Source organism: Paralichthys olivaceus, chromosome 10 (assembly GCF_024713975.1).
Source record: "Paralichthys olivaceus isolate ysfri-2021 chromosome 10, ASM2471397v2, whole genome shotgun sequence".
NCBI lineage: Eukaryota > Metazoa > Chordata > Actinopteri > Pleuronectiformes > Paralichthyidae > Paralichthys > Paralichthys olivaceus.
In genome coordinates, this window is record NC_091102.1 from 12728120 (window position 1) to 12737603 (window position 9484).

Sequence of the window (9484 nt, forward strand, 5' to 3'; positions counted from 1 at the left end):
TTGTACACCACTCTGAAAAGCCACAATGCATTCTACCATGATCCTCCTGGGTGTCCTCCTGGGCCTGTTGAATCAGGTGTACTCTCTCCCTGTTAAGGTCAGTAGCAGTAGAAAATACTTTTGGGTCAGATCCCCCTTTTAGTCTTATAATGTATTAAAGTGCACTTTTGCATTACAGAACTCTACAGGAGTACATGAGGGAAAAGTGAGATTGAAAAGGAAATACTCAGGTAAGCAAAATTTGTACACAAACACATCATCATGCATTTAAATAACTTTACATTTTTATGCCGATTCTTATTTTTGGAAATATAAACATTTTTTAAAACCTCATCTTGCAATTAGATGAGTTTCCTGAATTTCCAGAATGGGACGAAATGAATGTGATGGATCAAATCCTGCTGATGAATAGCAGTAAGTTAGCTGTACATTATATCAATTCATGCTTTTTAGTTTGTTATTGACTCAATAAAATGATTTTTATTTTCTCATAAGGGTTGCGAGCCCCTCGAGGACTGATATTCAAAGAGGGAGATATTGCCAGTTCATACATAAAGAGTGCTATAACCTGCCCTGGCAATTCCTGTCTGTGGCCTAAATCAGTTGACGGATTTGTCTATGTACCATACATCCTCTCCCCACTCTACGGTACGAATCCAGACATTAAACAACGCGTTATACAAGTTTATTTAGAGCTTGAATCTTTATGCAAATGTTACCTTTTTCATGGCAGACGACATGGACAGAATCACCATAGAAAATGGAATGCAAGACATTTCCTCTGGAACATGCATTAAGTTTGTTCCACGCACGCATGAAGGCAGTTTCCTTGATATTCAGCCAAGATATGGGTGAGTATGACTGCGACAAATTTCTACCTCCACCATTGATATTATGTTTCAATTCCATCTGTGTACGTTGTTTGTCTGTTAATTAGCAGTATTACACAACAACTACAGGATGGATTATGGATCTCCATGAAAAAAAGTCAGACATGTTTAGGGGACTGATATCTATTAGTGTGGGCAATTTGGTGTAGATCCAAATAAAAATACAGATCTAGTTGATTTAAATGTGGTTTTATAAGGGTTAAGATATACACGATACTCAGTGCCATTCTCGTTAGGAAATGTAATACCTGTCTTTACGTTTTGTTTAAATATAATTCTTGTGTTGTGGTTTATCACTGAGGTGTGATTTTTTTTTGTTCTGTACCCCAAGCTGCTGGTCGTTTCTGGGGCAGACTGGGGGAAGCCAGACCTTGTCACTGCAGACACCTGGATGCATGTGGTCAGGAGTGGCCGCCCACGAGTTCATGCATGCACTTGGCTTTGTGCACGAGCAGTCTCGCTCAGACCGAGACCACTATGTCACAATTGTATGGAAAAACATTGTCCCAGGTCAGGATAAAATAATCACCTCCCATCATCATGTCACGTTGTTCAGAAAGTCTTTTAGTTTGTCACTTTTACACTCTTCTGACCTTTGTTTTTTTGTGTTCTGACAGACCAGATGCATAACTTCAGGAAACAGCTTACAAACAATCTCAACAGCCCATATGACTACAATTCCGTCATGCATTATGGAAGGTAAGCTGCTCTTTGAGGCTACATACTGCCAGGGTTTTTCATGCATTACTAACATAAACTTTATGAATCTTGCAGATATGCCTTCTCTGAAGACGGTGGACCAACAATAATCCCCAAACCAGATCCTTACATTCCCATTGGCCAGCGAGATGGACCCAGTGCTCTCGACCTTCATAAAATAAATGTCCTATATAACTGTGGTAGGTGAACACCTACATGGCATTTGATGATAAAAGTATTTTTTCTATTAAAAATGACCAATTCCTTCATTTGTTTTTCTTCTTCTTTATAGGTGCCAACGAGTAGCTGGATCCTGTCATTCTGTCATATTCTGTTAAATCCGCTCTGAGGTCATAATCGTCAACATATTACATGGGAATCATAAACTTTTAGCCATATCATTTTTCTGCATTACTACTTTTGAATAACTATCACAAATTCTACTCAGTTCTTCTGCATTCTGTCATTTCTGAGTACAATCTACTAATCTTGTCATTAGATGAAATAAGAATAAGAATTGAAAGCAGTGTTTCTCTAACATAAAGAAAATCATCACTGTATTAATGTCAGACTGAAACTGACCAGTTTTTCATGTGCCTTCTGCTGACAATTAATTCACAGCATGCATTCTCTGAACCAGTTTGTGCCTCCTTCTCAGCTTCTGCTCAGTTTAAATAAAGAAAGTGCAAAGTACAAATAATCATGTTTCTTTTTGACTCATGTCCTGCAAAGACACTGTGATTCCTATAGAACATATATATGGTGTTACAGAATGTCAGACTGATCAGATCTTTGTCTTTCCGGGCCAATCTCAAAGTGACAGCTCCCTTTATGTGCACGTACCCATGCGAAATGATCAGGGGTTGAGCAAAAAAAAAAAGAAGAAGAAGTTATTTTTCATTCATATTTCTTCCGCTGAACTAAGCCCTATAAATTTCAAGAACCAGAAAAATGAAGTCAACCGTCCACTGCCACTATACAATCCACTGAGTGCCTGGAGCAAGGCACACACCTTTCTAACCACAAGATAAATCATGTTCTCCTCTTCACTGCCTGAATATAAAACTGGAGGAGAAGAGAAATGAAAAGGCAAAGAAACGCAGGAATAAGGTGAGGAATTTAGATGGTAGGAACAGATGGTCAATGGTGGTGTTTATGGGATGACAACAAAAAACGTTATATTTTTCTATTTTATCATTAAGATTGTTTAAGATCAGCTATAAAACAAAGCTTAAAATGTACATTTATTGTAATTCCCTGAGTTCACTAAATTGTTTTATTTTTATTTTTAATGGTTGCTTAAATGTCTGTCACACATTTTAACTTTTTCCATATAATTTATGTGTGTTTACTTGTGTTTATTACTTGTGAAGCACTTTGTAACATTTTGAGAGGTTCCACATGAATCATTACTATTTTGTATTTTTATAAAAAGAAAATTCGTAGAACATCAGCCAAATGCACTGGTTTATTTGATTTATTTATTTTCATCTTGATGAGTGGCCTTGACAAAAGTGGTGTCTCAGATACAAATCAAATATTACTGACTGATAAATTAGTCGTTTTTTGATATCTTACTGAGACACATGTTTTACATAAAGCAATGGTTTTCTTTACAGGATAATTTGAGGCTGGTGGGCTGCATTATATGAACAGAACACATTTTGAAACTACTTGACTTAATTTCAGTCTGTCTAATATAAATTCCTTGTTTATACAGATTTTGTATTTCTTTATTATTTTAATCCGATTTCCACTGTTGACTCCTTTTTTAACTTTATAATCTAAAGTCATGCGTGTTACTGTTATATCTACAGACACGCGTTATTATTAAAGATCTTTTGAATCTCTTGAATCTAAATATTCCAACAAAGTTTCCCGATCTGAGTCCAATATGTCATGTTTCTATTGAAGCCGTTATGTTGTCTCATCTATCGCACACTGACCGTCACTTGAATTTCACGCTCTTACTGGTTTTGTTTCGATTAAATCATAAATTTGTGATTTTCTTAACGAGCTTCGTTGAGGAGCCGGCAGCAGTCTGCGATCAAGTGTGAGGTCTATGGTAGCAGCGCACGAGCTCATGGGCGGAGCTACAGCTAAAACCTCGCTGCTGCTACACACACACACACACACACATTGTGGACCGCAGCTAGCTGAACTGTAACATATTCACTGTCTCTAAAATGAGTGATAACGGAAAGGGTCGGGTACGTATGAGCTTTAATTAACGCGTTGTTTGTGTCATTTCATCTGGAGCGTTTACGTGACTCGCTTGTGAGGAACTGCTCTTTATGTTGTGTTAGCTAGTGCGGGTTAGCTAACGTTAGCTAGCTAGCTTAATCATGCGGTCCATGTGAGATAGTCAAAGAACAACGGGTATTAATCTCATACTATCGACTAGTCAATATTATATTAAGAATATGTACCCACAGCAAATGTCTAGTTAAAGTGTAGTAGAGTGTGTATACGCATTATAATCGTTAACTAACGGGCTAACGGTAGCCTGGCGGTGTTAGCTAGTCCTCAGGGCCTGCAGGAGGAGGCGTGCAGCGCAGGGACCTCGACGATAATGTCAACTCTCACCAGGCAGATGAACCAGTTTTAAAATAACACACCCAAAATGAAAGTTTTCCTGTTTATTGTTAACGTGGGGCATTTGAGAGGTTCGTGTTTTATCATGTTTTAAAAGTTTGTTGAACGAGTTGATTATTAATTAGCCAGTCTGCAGAAACCGAGGGGGGGCGGCTGGTGTTTCTTTGTCGACATTTAGTCTTCAGGAGGAATTTAATGTAGTACTTGTAAAATGGTGGTAAACTTCATTCAGACAAGATACGTCGCATATCCATGTGTTGGTGTGTTTGGGGGTTTATGTTTAGTGCATGAATCAGTGTGGTTTCTGTGTTTTTTGGCGTGTAACGTTGGTCAATAATTAATAATGCTAAACATCTTAACAATTAAGAAAAACAAGAAACGGCCTCAAGTTTTCTTCTCACTCATTTTATTAACTTGCACGTATGAAACGCATACTGCATGGCAGGTAGTCACAGTTTGGTTCCTTCTGTCAGAGGACTGATCAGTGTCTGTGCATTATTTAAAACAGTTCAGTGACTTGGACTTAAACCATTTCTGTGAAAAGTCCCATGCTGCTCTCACAGCCCTATAGAATAGAGATGTTCCTATGCCATATTTCCCTTCCTGATACTGAGTAATGATACCAGTGCATTTTAATAGCTATATGCTACTAACCCTGTATGGAAGTGATGATTGGTATCATTGTTGTCTGGCTCAGTTAAACCCTTTGAATACAGAGCATGAATGCCAAAGAACAACTGCGACCAATAAATAAAGACTTGCAGGATTAAATATTGCTAAATTGCAGACATTTTAGCTATTTCTGGCAAATGCTACGCTATCAGAAATCACCTCTTCTTTGCCATTCCAAAAATAGCAGTTGTTATGGGCAGAACAGCAGAGTTGCTGTTTTGGAGCAGCAAAGAATAAGTGATTTCCAGGAAAAGAAAATTGAAAGTTTTTTCTGGGTGAAACTAATACCCATTAAAATCATAGCATCAAACTGGTACATTGATTCATGTATTCGCAGATGCACGATCTGACACTAGGCAGAATTAAAGGCATTACTGATGCTGGTATAGGTATCGGAACATCTCTACTGTAAGAGCCAGATTTAAATCAGGCATGTGGGGCGGTTTGTCCTATACATACTTGAGTTTTGCCTGCATGTAGCTTGGGTCACAGGCTCAAATAAAGAATATATGAAGAAGGGCAAGCTTTTTTCAGCAGGAGCTGAGATTAGTAGAATGTTTCTGTATGTATTTCATTGATATTTTGAACCCGCTGGTTCAAGCAATTTGCATGGGACACAGTTGTTCCTGTCAAATGACCTTTAGGTTTGTTAGACAGCTGTTTTCCTGTAGACACTGTTGCCCACATTCACTGTGGACATGCAGTTTGCAGTGGCTTGCTGGCATAACAACCTATTTTGTTTGCACACCAGCTTCCACTAGTGTAATGTACTAGTGGTCTCATGTGGTTAGTTGTGTTGCCTTATGGGAAATCTTCAAATGTTATGATGCAGTTTATCGCAGTGAATTATTTAGAAGTAATTTTGTGAACATGCAAGTTTACTAAAGGTTTATGTGCTGCAAAATTTGCTCCCAATGTTTCATGACTGTTTTATAATCAGTGATTTAAGTCAGCACAAATGAGTGACTGTGAGAATCTTGAGGTCGTTTGGGCTCTGTTTAAAGCCAGAATTGATCTGAAATTGTTCAGCAGACGTTCACATTCAGTGGTTTGAAATGCACTTTTGATGCCTTAAAGGTCACTTTTAAGAAGTAATGTCAACAGACCTAATTTGGAAAACCTTATCTAGGAACATGTTATATATTTTTAAAAAGGTAAAATGTGAACATAATGGTGCCATCTTGTCAATGTGTGCGTAATAATGCTATTGTTTTCCTGATGACGTGTTGAGACACAACCATGGTGTTAAGATTTGCACCTACTTTGCTTTATATGTGTCTTAAAGTGGCTGACGGGATACAACAGTGAATGTAGAACCACTGAAAGTGAAGTGTTTGTAAAATTAACACTGAAGATTTTTGCATTATGTGAAACATTCCCATGCATGTGTAAGATCCTATAAATGACACATTAAAAGTTGAATGAGGTTGCAGTTTTAATTGTAGTCATATATTCTTCATCCTTTTCTTTTTCATAAAGGTTAAGGTTGGACGAAGAAAAAGCAGAAGAAGTCTCATGTCCACTTTATTTTCAATAATACGAAGCTCAGATGTGTGAAGCTGAATTGTTGAATGCATGCTAAAACATGAGGAGGGAAGAAGTATGGGCAGTGTGTGAGATGGGGGAAGTAAGAAGAAGTAAAACAATTGAAGAAAGAAGAATAATGTGAAGTAATGAAGTTACAGAAATGAAGTTAAGGAAGTAATCTGCATAAGATCACAGCGCTAAGTAATTTTCTGGTCTGTTTGTCAATTGCGTGCATGTTCTTTTCACTCATATTAGTTTATATCATTACAGTTTAAAAAAATCTGACACATTTCTGTTAATTATACACATTCATGTAATCATATTAATGTTATATCCATTTCTCCATAAAATATTTATCTGCTGTCTTCTCAATTGTAAATTATTTTCTTTTCTGTACTCCATACAGGATAGTCTTGATTCTTGATTACATAGAAATATTCAGGCAAATTTCTCAGTTTGGCCTCACATTGGTACTTATAAGATGTGTGTTGGTGTGTGTGGTCCGTTCAGGAGTCTCGCTCTGCATCCAGGAGCGCGAGTCCAGCGGCCTCTGGGAAATCTGCAAGCCAGTCCCCAGCTCGCTCGAAAGCAGGCTCCCGTCATTCCCGCTCCAAATCTCGGTCCCGGTCCAGGTCAAAGTCTGGGTGAGTGAAAGTGTTTTTGGGGACAACAAGAGCATGATCTCTGTTCTATCAACTGTCAGAGAGGATGTGAAGATCCGTGTCTGTCTGTTGAAGCAGCCGTAGAAGTGTTAATATGAATGTGGAAGTATTGTTTCCGTCTGTACAGGTCCCATTCCCACCGTGGCTCGCGCAGACACTATAGTCGATCTCGTTCCCGCTCAAGGTCCCATCATCGTCGATCTCGTAGTAGTAGATCCTACAGTGGAGAGCGTCGACGCAGGAGCCACAGCCACTCCCCCATGTCCAATCGCCGCAGGCACATCGGCAACCGTGTAAGTGTTGAATGACTCTTGATTTGACAAATCTGTCTCTGGCCTCTGATCTTCTTACATATTTGTATGTCCATTTTATTTTTCACTGTTACACTGTTATGTGCTTGTTCAGCAACTTGACCTTGATGTCTTTCAAACTGTAGACGAACCCAGACCCAAACTGCTGCCTGGGAGTGTTTGGCCTGAGCTTGTACACTACAGAGAGGGATCTGAGGGAGGTCTTCTCCAAATACGGCCCCCTGGCGGATGTCAGCATCGTGTGTGACCAGCAGTCGAGGCGCTCCAGGGGCTTTGCCTTTGTTTACTTCGAGAACACGAACGATGCCAAAGAGGTACAAGAACATGAGTTGATAAAGGCCTTTGTCCAAATGGTTCCTGAAATATTATATGGGTGCTAAGCAGTAATTCATATGTTGGTCTGCTGCCAGGCAAAGGAGCGAGCCAATGGCATGGAACTGGACGGTCGTAGGATCAGGGTAGACTTCTCCATCACAAAGAGACCTCACACCCCAACCCCTGGAATCTACATGGGCCGACCCACATAGTAAGCCATCTGCACCATACAGAGGTTTTCATTCATGTTAGGACACTTCATTTTAATTCCTCAATCGCAAAAATGTGGTGTTTGTTTGTGTTTGATCCAGTTTAAATGTAGCCCCTTAAAGACAAAAAGTAGTGCTTATAAGTTTCTGTTAACTTAACCATTTGTACATAACTTTCTCTGGCTTGTGTATAAGACTTGTACCTAAAGACATTTTAAGAATCATTAAGTTATCTTTCTTTTCCTTCATAATAATTAAACCAATATAATGTTAAACGTTTTCAATACTCCCTCAATTGTATTTCTCTTTTTCAAAAAGTACAAACATTTAATAATGGATTGCAAGCACTCTTCTTGAAAGTACATTGTAGAGTCTTCCTGAATATCCCATATTATCCTGTATTCATCCCATAATGGTGAAACAGTTTGCCATGTGCATTAGATAAGAGCAGGAAGACTTGCAAAAGTAAAATAAGATGTATAACTCCATATATTCCTCCTACTGTGTAGTGGTGGAGGTGGAGGCGGAGGTGGAGGTGGTCCCAGTGGTCCTCGACGTCATTCACGTGACTCTGACCGAGGGTATGAGCGCGGGTACGAGAGAGGCGGCTACGATCGCTATGATGACAGGGAATGCTACAGATCATACAGGTGATGATGCAAACCCTCAGAACGTCAGCTCATTGGGTTTTGGTTTGGGGTTTGTTTTGTTTAGACCAAATTATTTATTTTGACCTGTTTCAGAAGAAGGTCTCCATCACCGTACTACAGAGGTGCTTACAGGTCTCGGTCCAGATCGCGGTCTTATTCTCCCCGTGAGTCTTTCTTTTGTATTATCCACTATTTCACTCATTATGATTCAAAAGGTTGCAGTGTGTTGGAATTTCTCTTATGACTGTTTCGTTTCACAGGTCGTTACTGAATGTCACCTTCAAGCAAAACCCTTCCTCTTCCCAAACACAGGGAGGAAATGTTTGAGTGGAATGATTGATTTCAGAACAGCTGTTTTTTCATGAGGTGATGTTCATGACCAGTAAATGTAAACTGACCTGAGCTGTCCCTATATGTTTTTAATTTTCAATTATATAGACAATCCCTGCCGTAGTCGGCATATTAATGTTTAGATTTTTTTGGATACAATTTGAGTGATAATACAACTTTCAACAGATTAAAAGCAGGATCCGTTTTTTCCACTTTTGACTTGTGTCTCTTCTTACTGCACGTCATCACTTGGCTAACAACTATAGGGGTTCCAATACTGATACAAGCATCAGAAATGCAAAAATGGCAGGTCAGGCATTGGCAAGTTCACAAATCGATTTACTGACCTGATACCACAGGTATTTTTAAGTATATTGGTTTCACCCTGGTACATCAGCATTTTATTCCTGTAAATCAGGTCTTGAAATTGATTTCCGGTAATTTAACGTAACTAACTAAATTGTCTACAGTTTGCCAATTATTGAAGGAGGTAATTGTTGAAAATGGTATGGGAACATCTCTACTTGAAACATTTGCTGTTTCAAGCCTGTCATATTAAATATAAAAATGCATCAAGGTCTTCATCTTACCACGTTGATACTTTTACAGTTGCACCTGCAGTGT

The 9484-nt window shown here is 38.9% G+C and overlaps 2 protein-coding genes across 7 annotated transcripts; both read left to right on the forward strand.

The window, feature by feature from the left end:
* Positions 1-349: 349 nt before the first annotated feature.
* LOC109631380 (high choriolytic enzyme 2-like) lies at positions 350-2225 on the forward strand. Its single transcript, XM_020090099.2, has 7 exons — positions 350-414; positions 496-648; positions 734-851; positions 1222-1400; positions 1508-1589; positions 1665-1789; positions 1882-2225. Exons 1-7 carry the CDS (start codon positions 378-380, stop codon positions 1893-1895), a joined length of 708 nt encoding a protein of 235 aa, XP_019945658.2. The 5' UTR covers positions 350-377; the 3' UTR covers positions 1896-2225.
* A 1413-nt stretch (positions 2226-3638) lies between these two features.
* Positions 3639-9072, forward strand: tra2b (transformer 2 beta homolog). Of its 6 annotated transcripts, none has more exons than XM_069533543.1 (9): positions 3639-3799; positions 6336-6584; positions 6894-7027; positions 7173-7338; positions 7482-7670; positions 7767-7882; positions 8390-8530; positions 8624-8694; positions 8791-9072. In XM_069533543.1, the coding sequence occupies exons 4-9, from the start codon at positions 7306-7308 to the stop codon at positions 8799-8801; spliced, it is 561 nt and encodes a 186-aa protein (XP_069389644.1). In that variant the 5' UTR covers positions 3639-3799; positions 6336-6584; positions 6894-7027; positions 7173-7305; the 3' UTR covers positions 8802-9072. The 6 variants fall into 6 exon arrangements, with proteins under 6 accessions (XP_069389644.1, XP_019945848.1, XP_019945849.1 ...); XM_069533542.1 differs by having other exon boundaries at positions 3662-3799; positions 6336-6595; XM_069533544.1 differs by having other exon boundaries at positions 3662-3799; positions 6336-6595; positions 8627-8694.
* Positions 9073-9484: the final 412 nt, after the last annotated feature.

Excerpts from the sequence above, each read along its gene's own strand:
- LOC109631380 (XM_020090099.2), top strand. The coding sequence starts at position 378 with ATGAATGTGATGGATCAAATCCTGCTGATGAATAGCA. Across the intron at positions 1,401-1,507 it reads ATGGAAAAACATTGTCCCAG|ACCAGATGCATAACTTCAGG; the intron begins GTCAGGATAAAA and ends GTGTTCTGACAG. Across the intron at positions 1,590-1,664 it reads TCCGTCATGCATTATGGAAG|ATATGCCTTCTCTGAAGACG; the intron begins GTAAGCTGCTCT and ends TGAATCTTGCAG.
- tra2b (XM_020090289.2), top strand. The coding sequence starts at position 3,776 with ATGAGTGATAACGGAAAGGGTCGG. Across the intron at positions 7,671-7,766 it reads ACACGAACGATGCCAAAGAG|GCAAAGGAGCGAGCCAATGG; the intron begins GTACAAGAACAT and ends GTCTGCTGCCAG. Across the intron at positions 7,883-8,389 it reads TACATGGGCCGACCCACATA|TGGTGGAGGTGGAGGCGGAG; the intron begins GTAAGCCATCTG and ends CCTACTGTGTAG.